The sequence below is a fragment of the Sorghum bicolor genome, chromosome 4, assembly GCF_000003195.3.
Source record: "Sorghum bicolor cultivar BTx623 chromosome 4, Sorghum_bicolor_NCBIv3, whole genome shotgun sequence".
Taxonomy (NCBI): Eukaryota; Viridiplantae; Streptophyta; class Magnoliopsida; order Poales; family Poaceae; genus Sorghum; species Sorghum bicolor.
Window position 1 is genome coordinate 60,956,801 of NC_012873.2, and position 20,928 is coordinate 60,977,728.

Consider the following 20,928-nt stretch of genomic DNA (forward strand, 5'->3'; position numbering starts at 1 on the left):
CGGACGGAATTTACCACGAAATTTGCAAACGACAATACTAGGCCCACCACGGCCACAAGCGAAATGCCGCGCATGGTTTCAGGAGCAAAGCTGGAGAGTCAGATCTGTTGGTCTGTCCAGGGGTGACTACACGGTAGCTGTCCATCGGTCCATCCATGAACCCCGACATCAGAGAAGCAATCAAGCACAAGGCGAAGACAAGATTAGGTCCCTCAGACCCACGAAACATTCTCTCTGCTCCTTCTGTTGTCGTGGTAAAAGAGGAGGAAACATCCCTTGTTCACGCTCCAATCCTCCATCCACGGCTCTCTTGTGAGAGGTTGGTCGCCATGGGAAACGTGGGTGTGCAGCCAAGAACTCCATCCATGGTTGTCTTATGCACTCTAACTGTCTAACATGTCTCTTGTTCACGCTCCATTTCGACTTGCGCGTCATTGTCGTCGCCGTCGTTCTCCACTAGTCCAGTGAGCAATGGCTGTCGTCGGCCTTCGATCCGTCGTCGCCGTCGTCAGGTGTGCTGAGGTGTAGAGAGTTCGTTCGGAGAGCGATATGATGGTAGTGCTAGACATGTTGCAAATCTGCAGTGAATCCACAATGATGTTCAAAAGATGACACTTCAAGGAATGAGTAATCTACCTGTACTGTACATACGGCGAATTAGTGGCTTGGCTTGTTAGCTTCCACCACGAAAGACACACAGTATGCTTTGCTTGATAATATATTACTGCATTATTCGAAACTATGGATAAGAAGAGAGGGAGAGAGTGACGATGCTGCACATTCCAAGGCGGCCCTTAATCCAAGGACTGAGTTGCGCACACACTCGTGCACAAGCTTGTAGGATAGGAAGAGCCGCTGGAATTCTATACCACTTTTTCTGAATACTGACAGTGCCATACGTACTTGTCGATACAACTTGCACCAAAAGGTACCGATGCTTAATCATTCATGCCTCTTCTGCGGTTCTGCCGCCTGCCGGCCGGCCTACACATTCTCTGAAACTCTGAACCGCCAGACCTTTTTTCTGAATAGCAGCAGAGTTCTAAACAATTCAACCTGTACTGATACCCTTGCGAGTAGATGAGCATCTGATGATTGGATACCATTTACCACTGGACACTCCGATGAGTTCTTTACGAATTACACAGTGGCAGGTCCAACTCGAGGAGATTAGAGTAGTACTACTCCTACTCTAGAGCGCTTAATAAGTGAATTGTGTCGACAGACAGAGGCCATGAAACCGAGTAGGAAGAATAAAAACGGAATGTTACCGCGCTTCTTTTGTTGTCTCCCTGTGGAATATGTGAGGTCAAAGGATTGGACGGCGAGGTATAATGTTGTTGCATGTGCATAATTCCACTTGTGAAAAGGAAGTACCTATACCTTGATGGTCGTGTGATTATTTAGTGGCTACTGCTAGCACTTGTCTCTGGGTCTGGAGTAGGCCGCGACGCAAGGCCTACCCTGATTTGAAGCCTGTCGGCCATGACATTATGCTGTGATCTCTGAATCAGCAGCATAAAACTTTTTGTGCACATCTCAACGCCTCTAATATATAGCCGTGACCCGTGCGTGAGCCGTTTCACAATTCTCATCCTTCTCAATTTGACTAAGCTTGTGCGAGCTTGGATTGTATTCAGCCCGTTTTGAATTAGTAGCCACTTGCTGATGACTTGCACACATGCTACGCTATAGATTATCCGATCGGAGCCTTTGAGTGTTTAGTTTAAACTTGATCTACATCCATCCCGTTCCCATAAGGCCGTAACTGAATCCAAATCATCCCCGTTTCTGAATCCGACAGCCGCGCGTGCGTGCGGTCGCCGTCGGCGTCGGCGTCGCTCGTCCATCGGCTCACCCATCATCCCCCCCAGCTCATCAGCGCCCCCACCGGCCACCGCATGCACTCCATCTTCTCGGCGCAACAAGATATGACAGGCGGGGCCCACGTAGGCGGGCGAAAAACGGAGCAGGCGTGCAAGCGGGCAGCTTTATTTGCAATGATGCGTGCGCGGGAATATCTCGGCCGTTGGCGCCTGATTTAAGTAAACGCATTAGTCGCTTGTTGTGGGCTAAACTAGCGGGGGGTTTAAAGATCCAACTGGTCTCTCCGTGGCCCAACAAACCTGGGCACGGCTTCCTCATGGACATTCCATTCGTTGGGCCATGCCGTCGCCACGCACCCCGCCCAATTGCCGGCTGGCCCACCCACCGCCTCCTCTCCTTTCCTTTTTCCTTTCCGTGCCCGGGCCCCTCCGGGGAGTGTGGGGCCCACATGGCACCCTGCTTTGCTTTCTCGCCCACCCCGGCAACGGCACGGATGAAAAGGGAGAGCAAAAGGGGGCTTCCATTGTTAAGCCCTAATGATGAGGAATATAAGTGGGGGGAATTACTTGGGATTTGTAAAATGTAAAGGACCCTTTCAGTTGTTATTATTCTATAGCTATGGAGTAGCATAGAATATGTATAAATCATTCAGGCTCCCATGGCCCCAAATAGTCCTTTTGTCTTTTAATTAAGAATATAGACCAAGAGAGGACCATGGACTTGGATAGCTGTAAAATATTGCATTTCAGCTTTTCGAACAAAATAAAGAAATGCAGTTCAGCTGGTACAGTGCTTTGCAACCTGCCAGATTATTTGCAGGTATCATTGAGTAATTTCTCTCGAGCCAGATTAAGCCGTTCTGATCATCATTGGTTCGACTTATTAGTGAAGTCTGATGATGATAAAGGACTACTGTAGTGTAATTTAACAATGACAAAGGAAAGGAATATACCTTGCCTACCGGTCATGATTCAGGAATAGGAATCCACTAATTAAAGGTCCCCGTGCCTCAGGTTTCGACGTTTCGTACATCAAAAATAAATCTCAGAAAAAAAAATATTGCGACTTGCTTGTTCTTCAGAGATCAAATAAACAAGAATTCTGTACTGCTGGCTGCGCCCACACCAGGGTATATCCACTCCGGTTTTGGTGGTATTATAGTATTGGAGCAATACTAAAGAGTAATTATTAGCTTTGGTCAGAAAAAAGAAAAGAAAGGAAATGGACAGGAAAAAAAAGAGATACAGTGAAAGTTCAGAGTTTCTTATCTTTATAGCGATATAAGATTTGATAAAGAACTGAATCCGACTCAGCCTGTGCAACTTGTAGATGTATGTAACAGTACTTCGGTACCAGATTCCATAAATCTCTCTTGTTTGTTTGGAGCAATAGATACAACAAAATTTAAGCAGCCAGTCGCATCACACTTATGGCATACAGTAATATTGACAGTATAATTCCAGTAGAGCAATTAACACATCAAGAGCTTACACTGCACCATCACGTTCTCGTTAGCATCTTATCTCAGGCTGTTGGACCGGTAATCTCCTATTGGCGTGCTTGTATCGCGTTTCTATGTTTGATCTACTTCCTGTCTCGTCGAGAAAAATTTATTCTACGGTACAGAGAGAGATCTCCGGTCTTCCAAGCCATTTTATCACAGACCGAAAGAGAAAGATTTCACAAACTGGAGAGTTTGCTAGCACGGTAGCACCACACCAGCGCACGCTAGAGACCAATCACCCACAGCAATTAACCTTAATAACCATGTAAGTGATCAGTAATATTGTACATACACCTTTGCCAAGCCATCCATCCCGTTCTCCAAATTACGTGAAAAAACACAACTACACAAAAAGCCCAACCAGACTATGCATGCATGCGTACACTACATACAAAGACGGAATCCAATTGCAAAGCTGAAGCATTCTCAGCCATGTCCGATCCACCGGCCAGGTCCGCCGGTGCCGGTCAGACTCGTAGAAGGTAGATGCTGAGCTCGGGGCCGCCGCTGCCGTCGGGGTTCATCATGTAGAACGCCTCCGAGTCCCTGGAGCCCACCACGCGCTCGAACCTTGCCCGCATGTACATCAGGTCGCCCTCCACGGCTCCGGCGCCGGCGACGTCGTCCGGGAGCACGCCGGCGCCCACGGACACCGGCTCGACCGCGCCGAGCACCCTCCACTCGTCCGCGCCGCACTCCCGCCGCACCGCGAACCCGCACTTGCGACCGTTGCAGTACGCGCGCCACGTTGGCTCCTCCAGCAACCCCCGCCGCTTCTCCCCTGCATGCAAAAAGTGGAGTCAAAATCATTTGGCGCCGTGCATGTTTTTGTGTTTGTCTGTCACGTCAGTCGGCGTCACACTTGTGTGCGTGCGTGTACGTACCGGCGGCGAGCGGCGTCTTCTCGCACTCGAGCGCGAGGCGCACGAGGCCCGAGGACATCTCCCTGACGAGCGCGCCTGTGGAGTAGGCGGCCATCTCCACCAGCAGCACGGGCGCGGAGCGCGGGTCCGTCTGCAGCGCGACGTGCACGCGCCCGCGCCGCCGGCCGAAGATGGTGCCCGTCACGCAGGACCCCAGCTGCCGGCGCCGGCGCCTGTGCGTGATCGCCGCCAGGAACGCCGCCCGCAGCCGCGCCAGCGCGTCCGCGCGCTTCCTCGACGACGACGACGGCGGGGACGGAGACTGCTCGACGGACCCGGTGGCGGCGGCGGCGGGGGTGGTGTTCGCCCCCTCGGGCTCGTCACCCTTGCTCTCTTGGCTGCCCCCGCTCGGCGCCGCCGGCTTGCTCGAGCTCTTCTTCGTTAGCCACGGGAAGTTCCCTCTCCCGCCGCCGTTCGTCACCGCGGTGGCGGCGCCGCTCCTCGAGCTCGGCAGGGGCAGCGGGGAGGCCGCGCGGAAGGCTCTCGCCATGATGGGATTGGGATGGATGGATGGATGGATAAGCTCGCTAGCTCTAGAGCTCGCTCGATCAGCGAGCTCCCTTTGCGTGCGGGCGTGCGCGCGGCGCGTGATGGCAATAATGGGAGGTTCCGAGGGCAGGCGAGCGCGCGCGCGCGGCGAGAGTATTCGATGGGTTGCCTTGGCGGACGCGGAGCCGAAGTGCCGAGACGCTTTTAAGAGGTTGGCAGGCAGCAGGGTCAGGGTGGCGCTGGCGCATGCGCGGGCGCGACTCAGGAGAGCTTTAGGCAAAGCGGCAGTGCGGGCGCTGGGGACGCCCGGCGAGCGGCCGGCGTCTGCGTAAATGCGCTGTCCGCATGGTCGGATGCGCGAGGGCAGGGCCAGGGGCGCACCGGCCGGCCGACCGACCGGGCGGGCGGGGCCAGCCGCGTACGCGCGCACGGGGCGTGTGGTGAATGTGAAGAGTGAAGCGGCCGGGCGCGTCGCGGACTCGCGGCGCGCGGGTATACGTGCGGCGGCGGCAGGTGGGAGAGGGCATGGGGCACGCCCGCTGCCCCCCGCACGGGCCGTGTCGCTGTGTCTGGGTCATGGTTGACGTCGGCACAGGTGACGTTTGTACCAATCCACTGGACTACTGGAGTGGCAGTGGTGGCATCGAGCTCAGCGCTGCTGTTGGTTGGTACGAGTACTTGGTACTGCCTAACAACAGCCTGAGACCCAGCTAAACTAATACAGCGCGAACAAATCAGTAGACATGGGATTCGATGATTCTGAGGTTAATTCTTAGCCCAGGTGGCCGGTTGTAGTGGCTCCACCAGCAGGCAGCAAGACTCATCCATCAACATCAGAAATCACCTCATCGCTTGTTGGATCACAGGTTGTTGACAATCACCGTCTTACGCTTGTGCCGACGTAAAGTTCTACTCCTGTTCACTTTGCAGATGCTTAAGCAGGGAACGCTAATTTTTCAGGTTAGATGTCGGAGGGTTTTTCTCTTCGCTAAAAAATCCCAGAGGCTTTGACGAACCACGAGCAGGAGAAGCAAGCTCAAAGTTACCATGAGGGAGGCAGCACCCGGCGGTCCCCAGACGCGGGGGTGGCCGTGTGCGCACCTCGGCCCGGCTGCCGGAAGCCGGATGGAAATGCGTAATCGATCGGCACTGGGCCACTGGCCATTTGCGCGGGGAGGGAGGGAGGGAGCAACATAAATGATGGGCACCCGATTTAGTGGCGCCGGGTTTATGGCGTGCCATCGCCTGCCATTATCTCGCGCAACGCAAAAGCGGGCTTGTGAACTCATGCCGGGGGGCGGAGCATCGCTCACGGACTGTAGACTGTAGTGCCGCGCGTCTACTCCGGCGCTCTGCTCTGCCACTCCATCGGCCTCGGCGCCGTGTCGCCGGCTCACATCACATGATCCGCGTCAACTCAGCTGTCAACTCACGCGCGGCGCAGGTAGCGATCGTGTCGTCGTCGCAGCCTCCGTGTCTGGTATTCCTATGCCGGCTTCGTCGTGATATTTTACTCCGGCCACTAGGAGTTTCATGGCTCAGTCAGTAGCGCACACCGCTGCTGCTACTACACGACGTCCGCTCAGGCCGGGTAAGCCGGGTATGGGCCAGGCCGCACAGTAGCCGTCGCGGAAGGCCGCGTCTTGATTCCTGGCCCTGGCCTACGCCCGGGATGGCAGGCGTGTTGCGGGGCTTGTCCGTGCCCTCCAGAATCCAGATGGAATCGCAGTCCTCTCCGCAGTTGCACCCGCGCGCCTGCCGCGAATGTGGTTGCCTGCACCAAGTTTGAGCTTGTATCCGATGATTTATTTGTGTTGTAGATTTTTTTAGGAAAAAAAGGATTACATTATATTCCAGCTTCTGCAAGGGTTTTGCGCATAACCATTCATTATTACAACAAAGTAGATTTCAACTGAAAAAAACTAAACTAGCTTCAAAAGACAAACTAAGCCTCTAGCCTATTAGAAGATACCCATCCATGCTTGGTGAACTCTGCAACACGGTTGTTTTTAGAAGACGACAAGCCTACTTTATTGGTCGAATGCTTATGTACCTCCGAAGATAACCTACATATAAAGAATGCATTTGTTTTAATAAAGAGATTATATCTTTTCTACTTAGCCAGATAGACCAACAAACACCAATCGCTCCCAAAATTAGAAGTGTTTTTTTTTTGTCTATCCCTTGCAACCAATTCCCAAATAAATGAGCTACACTATTAGGTGGTCTTAAACCAAAAGCAACGTGAATAGTTCTCCAAATAAAATGTGAAACATGACAATTGGATAGCAAGTGTTGGATAGTTTCATTGTTGTTAAAAACAACAACGCTCACTCCCTATCCAATTTCGCTTTACTAAATTGTCTTTGTTTAAAATTACACCTTTGATTAAGAACCAAACAAAAACCTTAATATTTAGAGGTAATTTTAACTTCGACATGTGTTTATTTTGTGGGCACAAAGTTGCTATGTATATAATAGTTATACATTGATTGTACTGTAAAAACACCATGTTTTATAAGTTTCCGTTTCGGAGTATCCGATTGATCGTCAAGTCATACAAATACATCTTTCGCCACAAGTTCGTTCCACTAAGTTAATTTGTCCCCAACGAGAGTTCTACGGAACGATATGTTTAACGGTACACTATTAAAGACTGAGAAACGGTTGTATGTTTCTTCCTGGCAATATTATACAAAGATAAAAATGTTGTTTCATTGTGCAGTCGCCTCACCGCTTATCTTTCCCAAAACCGTGTGGAAGTACCATTATGAAGAACAAAAGTAGATAGACCTAGGAAACAGTCTTTTATCTTCGTAAGGCTAGACAAAAAATGAGAGTCTCCTGGTTTTCCAATGGCTTCCCCAATAGTTTTGTCTTTCAAGTACTTCTTCCTAAGAAGTTCTTCCCAGACACCATCCTCATTTATAAGTTTGAACAACCATTTGCTTTACAAACATTCATTTTGTAATTCAAGGTTTAGAATTCCAAGACCTCCTTTATCTTTTGGCACACATAAAAGTCCCCCATTTGTGTTGTAGAATAGGTTTTCTTTAGCTAAGAAATAGAGAGCCATGGCACTTAGATCATACTCACCATAAATAAAGCGATACAAAGTTTAAGACACAAGACTTATAAATTGGAGGCTATTTGGTTCTCAGAAAGTTGGCACAAAGAACCAAGCCCCGCTAGATGTTATGGATTTACTATGTCTAAGTTGAACTTACCGTACCTTCTACTCTATGACATGCTGCTAAAAAAATGATGTCAAAATTTAATTACCAATTGTAGTTACGGGTGAAAAATATTACCGACGAATATGAGTGCGGATATGAATTATCTCTATTAGATAATTTCGTCGTGGGTGGATAATTACTCCATTCGCATCTTACAGGACTGTTGTCATTCCTACCGACATCCAATTTGGTCCTCGCCAAGCTTGTCTCAAGTACTATTGTAAGCTTGTACTCCCTTCGTTATAAGATTAATACTCAGATCGTTAAAGTATATAGTTCTATTAAATCACACTTGAAATATAAAGTTTTTTAATACTTAAGATATTTGTCTGTAAACTTAATAAAGTTAAAATATAGTCTATCAAACGATCAGAGCCTCAGAGGTGCATGGGCATGGAATCATCGGGCTCAACCAGTTGTGCTCCTGCTTTAGTTGTTGTTCGGTCACTGTCAATTACCCTCTCAACCTAGTATTTTTCTAATTGATCTCGACCCCATTTCCGAAGGCTTGCGTACATGCCGAAGCAACCGTGAAAGAACGCAACAGACCGGCCTGACAATTTGGCAAATATGGCATTGTGCATGATCCTGACGGGAGAATGGCTGTTGATGTTAGCCACAGTAGACCACGGACAAGTCTGGCGGCCATGTGGGGGGCAGGGTAGGATTGTGTTCTTTAATTGTCGTCACCAAACTATGCCATACTTACCTAACTTCGCGGCACGATTGGCCTGCAAATCTAGTACGAAAGCAGCAAAGAACAGCAAATCTATCATCGGTTCATCGCACTTTTGTAAGCGTGGTGCTCTTCAGATCAGCAGTATGTTCGTCACCTTAGCTTGCAGCTTCAGGGCGGGGTTCAATCTAATCTATAGTACAAAAACAGCAAAGAACTCATCATCACAGTTCAGATTCAGATCAGGACTCGGATCGTCGCCTCACTTTGCAGCTTCAGGCCGGGTTCAATCTATATGATTACAGAGCTGTTGACTGAAACTGTCAAACTGCTATTCATCATGAACGTAACAGCTGCTATGTCTCTTCAGTTAAATCTAACGAGGATCATTGGATCGGACGTGGTTTATGCATATCATGCACTAGTTGATCAGAGTACAGAACAGTTGGTACGTTTGAAATATAGTACAGTACTCATCATGACGATGAGTGACACCAAGAACAGATGATCAAACGGCATTCAGTGACTTATGATGGATTCTTTCTCCTATTTCATTAGACTATCCTACTAACAATCGTAACTCGGAAGAGAATGGAGTAAAGGGCCATGAACCTCGGCGCCGGGAGTTTCTTTACGGCTCCTCGGGCGGTGGCAATACGGCGGGCACTTCCAACACGGGCGGCGGCGCCTTCGCGTCCTGCTTCACAGCGGTCCGACGAGGCGGCCGCCAGCCGCACCACCGCCGGGCGAGCCTCGTGCAGTCGTAGCGCTCGTCGGGCCCGTCGGCGTGGCCGGCGCACACCCGGCCGAAGACGCAGGACAGCAAGGTGAGCACCAGGACCGCCACGAGCACCCCGAAGAAGGTGCCGATGGACCCCGAGGAGCTGTGCGGAGGCTCGGCACCCGCGCCCGCGGCAGAGCCCTGGTAGCCGTAGCCCGGCAGAGGCGTCGTGACCGTCGCCGGCATCGTGGGCGTGGTGGTGCTCGCCGCCATCCTCGCATTCAGTTCAGAGCAACACGATGGAACAGTGGTGGGTGGGTAGTGTAGTGAGTGACTGGTGAGCAGGCAAGCAGCTGAATGCGCTTGACTTGTTGAGGTCGTGCTTGCGCACGTAGGCACGGGATGGGGACTGGGAGGCGGTCAGGCGAAGGCAGCGCGAGGGTTCGGCAAAGGCGGCGAGCTGCTGCTTTGTGAATTGTGACCCGGCGAGGTGTCAAAGGATTAGAGGGTAGGCGCGGTAAAGTTCAGGAGAAAGCCTGCGTGGTCTGCTTTTCTGTGGATCGCCGCAGTGGAGATCAACATGGAAAGGGCAATTGGTGAGACGGTTGGTGTACTTGGTTACTTGGTGTACTTGATAATAGCCCATGCTATACAGGAACGCGTCTGAATACTCTGAGGACACTGCACTCTGTAAAGGAAAAGTGGTAAAGAATCATCCGGAGATGGTGTCGAAGCTAGAGCAAATTAAAAAGGGTACACAGACATCTTTCATAAGAGATATATATATGGTAAAATTTTAGACCTAATTACTGTTTTTATAATTTTTGGATGCATTTGCACCTCCTAATTCACAAGTAGCTTCGCCACTGTCCGGAGATGTTTAGTAGTCTGTCAATAAATCAACTTTTAGAACTGTTTTAAATTAAACCTTTTATGTTTAATCAAATTCATAGAAATTAGCGTCAAGATTCATAACCAAGCTAGTATCAATAGATACACTGTACCATAAACTATATTTTCATAATGTGCTAATATGTGTACTTTTTCTATAAATTCGATCAAACATAAAAAAAAGTTAACTCTAGGAATTAAATTATTTAGGAAATGTTATATTCTATCACGTTTTTGTAACAACTGATGCACACATACACGAAAGATGGAAAGAAAAAGTTAGGGAATATACAACAAATAAGCTAGTTCATTAATCTCCAGTTCATCTGTCATATGAGAGATTGAAAACATTAATAGAAACTACCTGGCACCAAGTGGCTTAGTTGTTGCCTTTGTGTTTGTTTCCATCAAGGTAACAACAGTAACTATATTTAGCACGCTTTACCTTTAACTTCTCTGGAATAAGTTGGAATGTTGGATTCAAGTTACTTCCATTAATAAGTGAAGTAGAATTTTTATTCTGTTATGTAAAAAAGGGGAAAGAAGGTAGTTGAGTTGCAGAAGTCTGCAAATAGCTTAACAAGGAAGGTTCATCAAATATCGGGCTGATCTGTTTCTGTTTTTTTTTTTTGAGCAGGGTGCTGATCTTGTTGGACCACGAAGAGACGTACTGAATTGACTCAAATCCGAAGCACTGTTTTCCCCTCTCCTCTTTTTCGGGGGGAAAAGAATGAGAGCCGAAAGAGGCCCAAATACCTAAGCTGTTAAGGCCCAAGTGGTTGAAATACAGCCCATGAGAAAGCGGTCAAGAAACGGCTCGCTGGGCCGGTCCAGAGGGCTGTGGACTTGTGGTTTGCCCTTGCTGCCCTGAGCCCCCGACGCCTCTCGGGCATAGCGTGGCCTCCCTCTTTTTTCTCGCACTCCGCAAGACCACCTCACCAGCCTCCTCGCCCCCGATCTCCTCCCACCCGCACCCAAGGGTTTCGGTCTCTACCGCCGCGGAACGAGCCAGCGAACAGGGATGGCGGCGGCGCGGCACCTCAGATCCGGCCTCCCTCTCCTCCGCGCCCACCTCGCATCCTCCGAATCCGCGGCCGTCGCCCAGGTCCTTGCTCCCTGCCCCCCGCCTTAGTAGTTGAAACAGATCCATTTCTGTGGATTTCGATTGGCCTTCCGCGCCCTGTATCCGATCTGGGATGGATCTCCTGAAGTTTAGGGTCTTTTGCAGGGGAATTTTTAAGTCGTCCTATGTGATGTTTATGTCCATTTGTTTTTGGGACTGACGTGTTCGTTCTGATGCAGGTCTCGAGGGGCTTCGCGTCGCAGCCGGCCAAACCCACCGGCAAGGACATCAAGGTACCATTCTCAGTGATGAGCGAATGTAGTTGTAAAATGGGATACGAATGCTGTTTTATTATACGTCTGGGACTCTGGGAGTGGTAAACTGGTGATAGGCTACTCTAGGCAATGCATATGTATTGTTAGCAGCCCATAGGTTATGCAATTATTTATCTATTATATCCTACCTTTTGGTAGGAAACCTACCCTGTAATAAGATTGGTTACCATTTGGATGTTATAGTGAACATAAGGTTGCACACATCAATCACTTATTTGAGTCGTACACAAATAGTAGCAAAGTTTCTTCATGTTGAGCTTAGCTGTATTGTTTGGTACAGAAGCTTTAGGACAAGAAGACACTTTGTGTTGTTTGGTTTACATTTCTTGGTTTTCTGTGATATATCTGTGTAGTTTTATGCCGACTGCTGGATGAAAGATTCTCCTTTATTAGTTTGTTCTAGGAAGCTCAAGATCGCTTCATTTCTTTGTGCATGTCGTTGGTAATCTTATTGTCTGTCCCATTTATGTCTTTATAGGTTCCAGAAGCTCTGTATGGTGGCACAGGCAACTATGCCAGTGCACTGTTCCTCACAGCAGCTAAAGCTAACTCATTGGACAAAGTTGAGTCTGAGATTAAAACTGTTGTAGAGGCATCCAAGAAGAGCCCGTTGTTCTCTCTATTCATAAAGGACCTGTCAGTTCCAAAAGAGACCAGGGTGAAGGCTGTAACCGAAATATTTGCTGACGCTGGGTTTTCGGATGTTACAAAGAATTTCTTGGGTATGTGCCCTGCCTACTCATTTTGGTATGCCTAATGAAATTAAAGTACAGTTTTGTGTAACAAGTTAATCACTTTGATACACTCCAGGAAAAGAGTCTGATAAGGTGCTCTTGTTGTGATGAACTGTGTAGAACGTATTCACACATTTACTTGTGCTGGTTCCAATAATTTTTCCATATTGACACGGAGCAACTATTTTTTGGTAGCCATGATCTGCATAATAATTTGCCATGTACAGCAGTATATTTATATTATTGTTATCAAGTTGTCCAGCTAATCACTATTAATTGTCCTTGTTTGTCCCTTTGACTTGTTACCAGAAAGCAGGTCAGCCTGTTAACCGATGATTATTCAATATTAGTCGGCTGATTAGCTGGGTTGGGAGTACACACTGGGCTATATCAGTCACTGTGCTAGCTGTGTTTGGGCCCAAGCTCAATATGGTTTCTCTCCTTTACCCGCTCTACTCTTATTCCCTTACCTCTGATCTGTGAGAAGCACCGCCAGTCGCCAGGAGCTTGTGCACACACTACCGGCCATTGGAACAAGGGCACAAACATCCCTGCCGCCACTGGTCTTCCCCTCCCTTCCAGCCTTCCCAGTGGCCGTGCCTACTCCCTTTCACTGCTGCTGCTTCTTCCTGTCCCTGCCTCAGCCATGGTGTGTGGTGGAAGCTCATGTGGCACGCAAAAGTAGCCACGAGCTCTCTTCCACCTCAGCCAGGTCTAGTACTGCTCGGTCACCCCTCCATCAATCCAGGTTCAAGGTAGCACGAAGAAGAGCTCCTCCTTTGAAGGCTAGTGATCGGGTCACGCCTCTGTGCAGCTTGTCTTTCCTTGAAGCTTTATGCTCTGTTTCTAGTAGCAGGTAGCAACGAACTAGGTCATACCTCTCTAGTCTTGAACTCTTGATGCTTGATTTATACTATATAGTAATGGTATACATACCTTATAAGTTCTGGTACATACAGCAGATGGCTTGGACCAACTAGGGTGACTAATCAACCTGGTCATTGACTAACCGTGACTAGTTATGCGGTCAGTACCATGGTGACTAGGGTCGACTAGCCTATGTAATAGCGTTGTTAATAAAGGCGATTGTATAATCAATTATATGTTGTTATCAAACCCATTAATTGAAGATTTATTACAAAACGTCGTTTTATCTTTGAATTTTGGTACTTGGCATGATTGGTAAATGCTTATAGTTTGTGACGTATTAGTCATGTGTCTTGTCAGTGCTAACTTTGTGTTGATTTATGAAGCTGTCCTGGCGGACAATGGCAGGCTGAAATATATTGAGCGCATTGCGGAGAGATTTGTTGATTTGACTATGGCACATAAGGGGGAGGTGAAGGTTGTGGTCAGGACAGTTATTGTAAGTTGATCTTCCATCCCTTATCCCCTCTTGCTACCATGAAAACAGTATCTGTCGAACAGCTCAGTCTCACATGTTAATAAAAAAATGTAGTGCCTCCAGATTACATATAGAGAATTGCCAGGCATTGTGTCAAATTCATCACAAATTGACTAGATGAAGTATATGTACTATTCATGACTGGTAGTGGGAGGTGCTATAGTGCACATTTCTGAGTTGTCTTCAGTAAGCAATATCAGCGTTTGACATGCATAATTGTTTTGGACTGGACATGCTTAATCATAGTCGACCAATTAGAGGCATGCCTTACATATTTTGGTACAGCATTTGTGGCCATCAAATATTGCACTGAGGTCCCTTCTTCTAGTTGTTTTGTTTTCTTGTTTTGTTTGTTTCTTAGCTGGGAAAGATCGTGGTTAATGTGGACACGTTTTGGTTTATTGGGTTTGGATATGTTGGTTTTTCGAGTATAGGAAGCCAATTTGCAGAGCAAGGGGGCCATATAAGTGGCGATCTTTGCATTGAAGGTTGGCAAAATCAAGCTTGACCCTGCAGTTTTCCGTGTCGCTCAAAGTTGTTTTTTTTTATGTCGGCCTCGAACAAGCTGCTACATCTCTTATCACATAATCTCGGAGCAAATTCTGATAATTTTCACTTCTACAAACCAAGTACAAATCATCTCAGAATTTTAGGAAGCTTGCTGGCGCAGATTGTCAATACACAGCTTCATTTATTGTTCCTTGAGTATGTAACAGCACCTCTATTTTTTGCTGACCCATGTTTCCTCTGCTATTACTATTAGCCACTTCCCGCGAAGGAGGAGAAAGAACTCAAGGATACCTTGCAGGATATCCTTGGGAAGAACAAAACTATTTTGGTGGAACAGAAGGTAACTTCTTGATCCATATGCTTCTCAAAAGTAATATCTTAAGGGATGTTCCTCAACTGTGATTTCTATGTTGCAGATTGACTACAGCATCATGGGAGGATTAGTGATTGAATTCGGGCAGAAGGTGTTTGATATGTCTATCAGGACCAGGGCGAAGCAAATGGAGGCATTCTTGAGGCAACCCCTTGAATTCTAACAGCCTTTGGATAAAAACATCATCAGAATGCAGAGGCTGTGCTGTTGAAGGTTTCCCCATGTCTGCAACTTTGATCTGGCCTTTGAATAAAATGTTTCCTCTAACAAGTGAAGGGCACTGTTTTTATTGTCTTGTGGGCTAGATGCCTGCTGAACAATTTATGTTCATTTCTTCTTTACTTAAAGAAGCATGCACCAAAAACATGAAGGATGCATGCCATGGAAAGTTTTTGAGCTCCAAGTCATTGGAACGTATGAACTCCTCACACAATGCATCATTTTTCTCGTATTAACATTAATTGGCTTACGTATATTCATCGGTTCCAAAATAAAACAACCTTCCCTTTTTGTGTAATCGCGTGTCCATATCAATGGATTGCACTAGGTCAGAACATGCGTGGTTCTCTCTCTAGCTCGGGATGGACTCTCTGAATAGCAAATTTTGATACCATTTTTTTGCTGGGTACACCTTTCAGCCATATACTAGATTTGTCATAAATGAAACTATGAGTGTGTTAAGTATGTAGAAAAGAATAATAATATTTATGACGCTAAATTGGCTTTAGTAATATATTATGAAATATATTTTCATAGTTAGGCATTGTTTAGTGTGTGAAAGTTTTTGGGTTTGGCTACTATAGCAATTTTCTTTGTATTTGACAATTATTGTTAAACCATGGATTAACTAGGCTTAAAGATGCATCTTGTAAATTATAGGCAAACTGTATAGTTAGTTATTTTTATCTATATTTAATGCTCTATGCATACGTCTAAAGATTCGATGTAACAAGAAATTTTGATGTGACGGAAAATTTTGAAAATTTCTGGAACCTAAACAAGCCTGATCGCTTTGACATCATTAATAAAATTATGGAAACATATTTTTTATATATACCTCTTTGACGTAGTCTTAATATTCTTCTCTTTAAACATGATCAAATTTAGCTTAATTTGACTTTGGATAAACTTGGATCCTTATATTTCGAAGGTGATATAACTACAAGGACAAAGGGAGTTTAACAAGTAAGCCAACGACATTTTCATGTGCCTCTGACGGTGGTCTCGTCGAATTGTTACATGTTCCAAGCAATTGTTACGCTCCACTTCATTTTTGGGTGCCATAATGAGAGATAAATTGTTCGTCAGCTAAACACAGCAATCGACAATCATCATCCACGCCACTCATGCCCCTGTTTCTTGATGTTTATGTTTACGCTGTTGTGTGGCCCAAGAAAAAACGCACCAAAAAAAAAAAAACCAGATACACAGCATGTGTTCTAGCGACAGAATAGGTGTGCTTTGCCGGTTTGCCCTTGCTTTTTTCCCTGTAATGCGTAGGCCAAGCTTGAGAACAAGAGACACGTAGCCCATTCCGACGGTTCAGGGTGAGTTGGCTTGAAAGAATCAACAAAATCGATCCCCCAAGCCACTACTCTGCTGCTCAAGCAACCTTAACCTCCGGCTCACTCTTCCAAGCAACCAATGCAGTTATCCTAAGAGCTCCCAGCTGCTGCTGCTTCTTCCATGTCCTCGCCGTCTATCCTTGCGCGCTCCCTCACCATCGCTGTTGCTGGTGCGTTCTGCCTACGCGCGTCTAGCGATGTCGTCGTGCGTGGGCGAGACCGGCCTGGTGGCCATGGACTGCTTGGTGGTGTGCTGCTGCTGCCCGTGCCTGGTGCTGCAGGTCACCGTCTTCCTCTTCGTCAGGCTGCCCAGGAAGGTGGTCGTGAAGACCAAGAGGATCATCCTGAGGCGATGGCACAGGAGAAGGCCGTCGTCGTCAAAGGCAGCCGGGTCGTTGAAGCTGGCCGACCTGCTGGACGTGGACGACAGCTTCGAAGCGGCGTTTGGGATAGGAGAGGAGGAGGTCGCCGCCGCCGCCGACGACAGCGCCAGCGATTGGAAAGAGAGGTGCTTCGCTGTCGGCGGCGATGACGACTTCGACGGCGTGTGGGAGGCGATCATTGAGCAAGAAGGGCTCTTCTGGTTCGGGAGCTTTTGGGGCCGGCGGGAGCAGGAGGGGTCGGCTTCTGAAGGTGATGATCGGATGGATGGAAGCTTCAGGTTGCCTGTGGCGTTAGAGCGGGTATGTGAATAGGCTAGTTTTTTCGATTCACGCAACGGTGTGAAATGTAAATATGAAGGATTTAGCCAAGGAATCCATTCAGAGATCCGCTGGTCGGCATACACTGTACTCGATCAGTCAGTCAAATGCATGTACATACCAGCATGCCAGAAATAATGGTATGTTCACGGCAGAATGAACAATTCTACATCACATATGAATGTACGATATCAACTTCATTGAAATTTCAGATATCAGTCCGTGGCTGTGGTCGGTGGCTGTCAGTCCAGCTTGTCAGTCTGGCGAAAGATCCTGCGGATTTGACAAGCGACCACCGCAGCTGTAATCAATCCGCATGATTGGATGACGTTACGCGATGAACCACCGAGCTCCACAAAAACCAGCAAGCATACGAGGCGAGCTTCGTTGGTCGTTGGAAAACAAACAAACTCGTCTCGGCTGATCGGTTTCCCCGGTCCTGTCGCTATCGATCCAGGCGAACACACACACAAAAGTCGCAAATGACACGACAATCGCATGACCTGGACACGAAAACGATGTTGACCGGAAGAAGCGATCGCATGCGTTCCTCCCAAGCAAGCAGCAACAAGTGAAGAAGACCATGATGAGCGCACGGCGGTGGCGTGCGCTCCTGGTGGAACGCGATGCACCTGTGCCGGCGGCCCGGCGCCCACGGCGCACCCGGTGGCCGGTGGCGAAGCAGAACACGATGAAAACGCCCTGGAACTCGAGCCTCAGCAGCCCTCAGGCACGGAGAAACGCCAGATGCGTCAGGGCACGAATCCTAAAGCGTATCCAAGCCGTGCAGTTTGTGGGGGGCACAGCTGCACTGACCTGGAGGCTCCTCTCATCTCACGAGTCACAGACACACTTGGCCGGCCCTCTCTACCTCTGCAATACCAACGCTGTCGACCCCAAGCGCCGCCGCCGCCAGCGCCCGACCCCAGGACCCAACACCGCGCCGCCGCGACGCTCGACTTCAGCGCCGCGCCGCCCACGGCCGCTGTGTGGCGCCACTCCAGGTCCAGCGCCGCGCCCCCCAGCCGCTGCGGCGCTGCGTCCGCAGCTCCCGGCTCGGCGGCGCCTCTTCGTTGATGGATTGTTCCACCCGGTTCCTCATCGGAAACCCGTCGCCGGCTGCCTCCCACTTTTCCGGCGAGAGGCGGAGTCCAGCGGACAGGGTATTTCTCCGGACCATGGCGTCGGCGGCCCCGGTGGAGGAGCCCACGGCGGCAGCCAGAGCGAAGGGGCGGCCGACCGGTGACTCCTTCATCCGGCGCCACCTCAGGACCCTCGCCCCGTATCAGCCCATCCTTCCTTTCGAGGTACGATACGAGACCCACTCCTAAGATTCCCCTGCATCTTGGAAAAGGAACGCCGCCTTTTGCTATGCTCGCGAGGTGCTCGTCAAAATGCCCCGCTGCGATTTTCTCTATCCCTGGTCGAGCACGGGATGTGGTATGATACTGTGCTCTGCTTTTACATTCGTCTGAAAACGGGAGCTCTGAACAGGTGTTATCAGCTCGGCTTGGGCGTAGACCAGAGGACATAATCAAGTTGGATGCAAATGAGAATCCATATGGTCCACCCCCGGAGGTGAGCTCTAGTCTTCAATATAAAGATTGGTTTACTATAACCTGTAATCTAGTACTCGAAACAGTATATTCTTAACAATAAGAAGTCAGATAAGGGGAATATGAACAAATTCTAAGAATGAGCAGTTAAGTGCTGATTCATGCCTTCTCTTCGCTGTATTTATATTAAGCATACCATTCCATCTACAGGTCGCTGCAGCGTTAGGTAGCCTCAAGTTTCCCTATGTGTACCCTGATCCTGAAAGCCGCCACTTGCGTGCTGCTCTTGCTGAAGATTCTGGACTTGAATCTGAGTACATACTTGCTGGATGTGGTGCAGATGAGCTAATTGATTTAATTATGAGGTTAGCATCTAGCTCATTTATATCTCAAGACTCTTAACTTTTTGCTGATATCTTCATCCAAAAGCTGAGTTATCGTCTATTTCATAAATGGTGCAATTGCAGATGTGTGCTCGAACCAGGTGACAAAATTGTTGATTGCCCTCCAACATTCACAATGTATGAGTTTGATGCTTCAGTCAATGGTGCACTTGTTATCAAGGGTGGGTAGCTAGTCCTTGATTTTCTCTTATATATGTCTTGAACCTTCAATCATTCTTTGGTTAATTTTAGCTCATCTCTTAAATTGATTTTTCTCTTCACTATATGCATCTTCCCAGCATAATATTTCATTCATCATTCTATATTGTAGTTCCAAGACTGCCTGATTTTTCCCTAGACGTTGATCGTATTGTCGAAGTTGTTGAACAGGAAAAGCCAAAATGCATATTCCTGACATCCCCAAATAATCCAGACGGCAGGTATATATCTGTCATTCATAAGTGGAGGAACTATTATTCTATTGGCTGCTGTCCAGATTACCATATTTTACTGAATTACTTTGATTCCATTTGTTCAGTGTAATAAACGATGAGGATCTTTTAAAGATACTGGATCTTCCGATACTTGTAGTGCTGGATGAAGCTTATATTGAGTTTTCAATCCTAAAGTCAAAGATGGCATGGGTTAAGAAGCATGATAATTTGATTATTCTCCGAACATTTAGCAAACGAGCAGGTTTGTGATTTTCATGTCCTATATAGTTAACATGCAAGTGTAAATGTATTCCAAACAAACTAACAACTTCACTAGTATTCGGAAGTCTCGAATTGAATGTTATGATTTCCTCATCGTTGACTGTAATTTTTTTGTTAGCTCATGTAAGCTGCTATGTGCCAATCATCTGTTGCTAAAGTCACTTGCTAAAAGACACATTTGCTACAAAATTACGAACTGAAAGGTTAAAGTTATTAACATGCAGGTTTGGCTGGTCTTCGTGTGGGTTATGGTGCATTTCCTCTGAGCATTATTGAGTATTTGTGGCGGGCCAAGCAGCCGTACAATGTTTCTGTGGCTGCAGAAGTTTCAGCATGTGCAGCATTGCAGAATCCAACCTATTTGGAGGTATCACTTTTACAAAATCACTGTAATAATTTTTTCCACAGTTCGGCTTTGCCTAACTTAACGTGCATTTGCTGAACCTTGGACAACGGAAGAATGTGAAAAATTTACTGGTACAAGAGAGGGAGAGGTTGTTTAATCTTCTCGAAGGAATACCATTCCTGAAACCGTTTCCCAGTCATTCTAACTTCATTCTCTGTGAGGTCACATCAGGAAAGGATGCAAAGAAAATAAAGGTTTGTTTTCTTTGTTATTGCATATCTACTTTTCCATCTTAATCTTTTCCGACATCATAGTCATTTTTGTTGTGATTTAAGGTCAGAAAATATCAGAACTTGGTTTTCTGCAAATGAAAATGCAGGAATGTTTGCAATAGTATGCAATTTGCAACATTGCTCACGTGTTTTATTGACAAAAATTTCAGGAAGACCTTGCAAAGATGGGAGTGATGATCCGCCACTATGACAAGAAGGAACTGAAAGGGTATATCCGTATCTCAGTTGGGAAACCTGAGCACACTGATGCATTAATGAAAGGCCTGAATGCACTTCAATTGTGAGCTTTTGCACACCATCACATTAATGTAAACATTGGAGTACTTAGATATGTATCTGTCAGGTTGAATGCAGTCTATAACAGGAGATTGCATCATTCCAACGACTGTGAAGCTCAAACAGACAAACAGACAAGGGTCAACTGGGTTTCACTATCCTTTTGTTTAACAAGTTGAAGTCTGGTTTTTTTATTCAGCGACATAACAGCTATTCTCAAGATTATCGTGTTCAGAAGAAGTGCAGCAGTTGAATTCCTGGTGGGTGGTTTCTGATGTTGAGTTGCTTGTTTGGCTGTTGATGAGAGAACTGAAAATTGTGTAGGTATAAATAAAGGCCAACATAGCAATGCTGTTGTCTTGGGGGCTAGGGCATAGCGGTACTTGTATCAAAGGTCATTCGAAA

The 20,928-nt window shown here is 47.3% G+C and overlaps 4 protein-coding genes across 4 annotated transcripts; 3 read left to right on the forward strand and 1 right to left on the reverse strand.

Annotated features, from left to right (window-relative positions):
- On the reverse strand, nucleotides 3,557-5,144 carry LOC8073845 (protein MIZU-KUSSEI 1). Its single transcript, XM_002454361.2, has 2 exons — nucleotides 4,216-5,144; nucleotides 3,557-4,112 (listed from the first exon to the last, which is right to left on the reverse strand). The coding sequence occupies exons 1-2, from the start codon at nucleotides 4,742-4,744 to the stop codon at nucleotides 3,799-3,801; spliced, it is 843 nt and encodes a 280-aa protein (XP_002454406.1). The 5' UTR covers nucleotides 4,745-5,144; the 3' UTR covers nucleotides 3,557-3,798.
- Nucleotides 11,151-15,148, forward strand: LOC8071801 (ATP synthase subunit O, mitochondrial). Its single transcript, XM_002452622.2, has 6 exons — nucleotides 11,151-11,372; nucleotides 11,570-11,623; nucleotides 12,144-12,387; nucleotides 13,653-13,765; nucleotides 14,568-14,654; nucleotides 14,731-15,148. The coding sequence occupies exons 1-6, from the start codon at nucleotides 11,289-11,291 to the stop codon at nucleotides 14,848-14,850; spliced, it is 702 nt and encodes a 233-aa protein (XP_002452667.1). The 5' UTR covers nucleotides 11,151-11,288; the 3' UTR covers nucleotides 14,851-15,148.
- LOC8073846 lies at nucleotides 16,254-17,127 on the forward strand. Its single transcript, XM_002452623.2, has one exon. It carries the CDS (start codon nucleotides 16,450-16,452, stop codon nucleotides 16,945-16,947), a length of 498 nt encoding a protein of 165 aa, XP_002452668.1. The 5' UTR covers nucleotides 16,254-16,449; the 3' UTR covers nucleotides 16,948-17,127.
- Nucleotides 17,564-20,777, forward strand: LOC8073847 (histidinol-phosphate aminotransferase, chloroplastic). Its single transcript, XM_002452624.2, has 9 exons — nucleotides 17,564-18,260; nucleotides 18,448-18,531; nucleotides 18,720-18,874; nucleotides 18,977-19,074; nucleotides 19,224-19,332; nucleotides 19,431-19,588; nucleotides 19,833-19,975; nucleotides 20,068-20,208; nucleotides 20,397-20,777. Exons 1-9 carry the CDS (start codon nucleotides 18,030-18,032, stop codon nucleotides 20,529-20,531), a joined length of 1,254 nt encoding a protein of 417 aa, XP_002452669.1. The 5' UTR covers nucleotides 17,564-18,029; the 3' UTR covers nucleotides 20,532-20,777.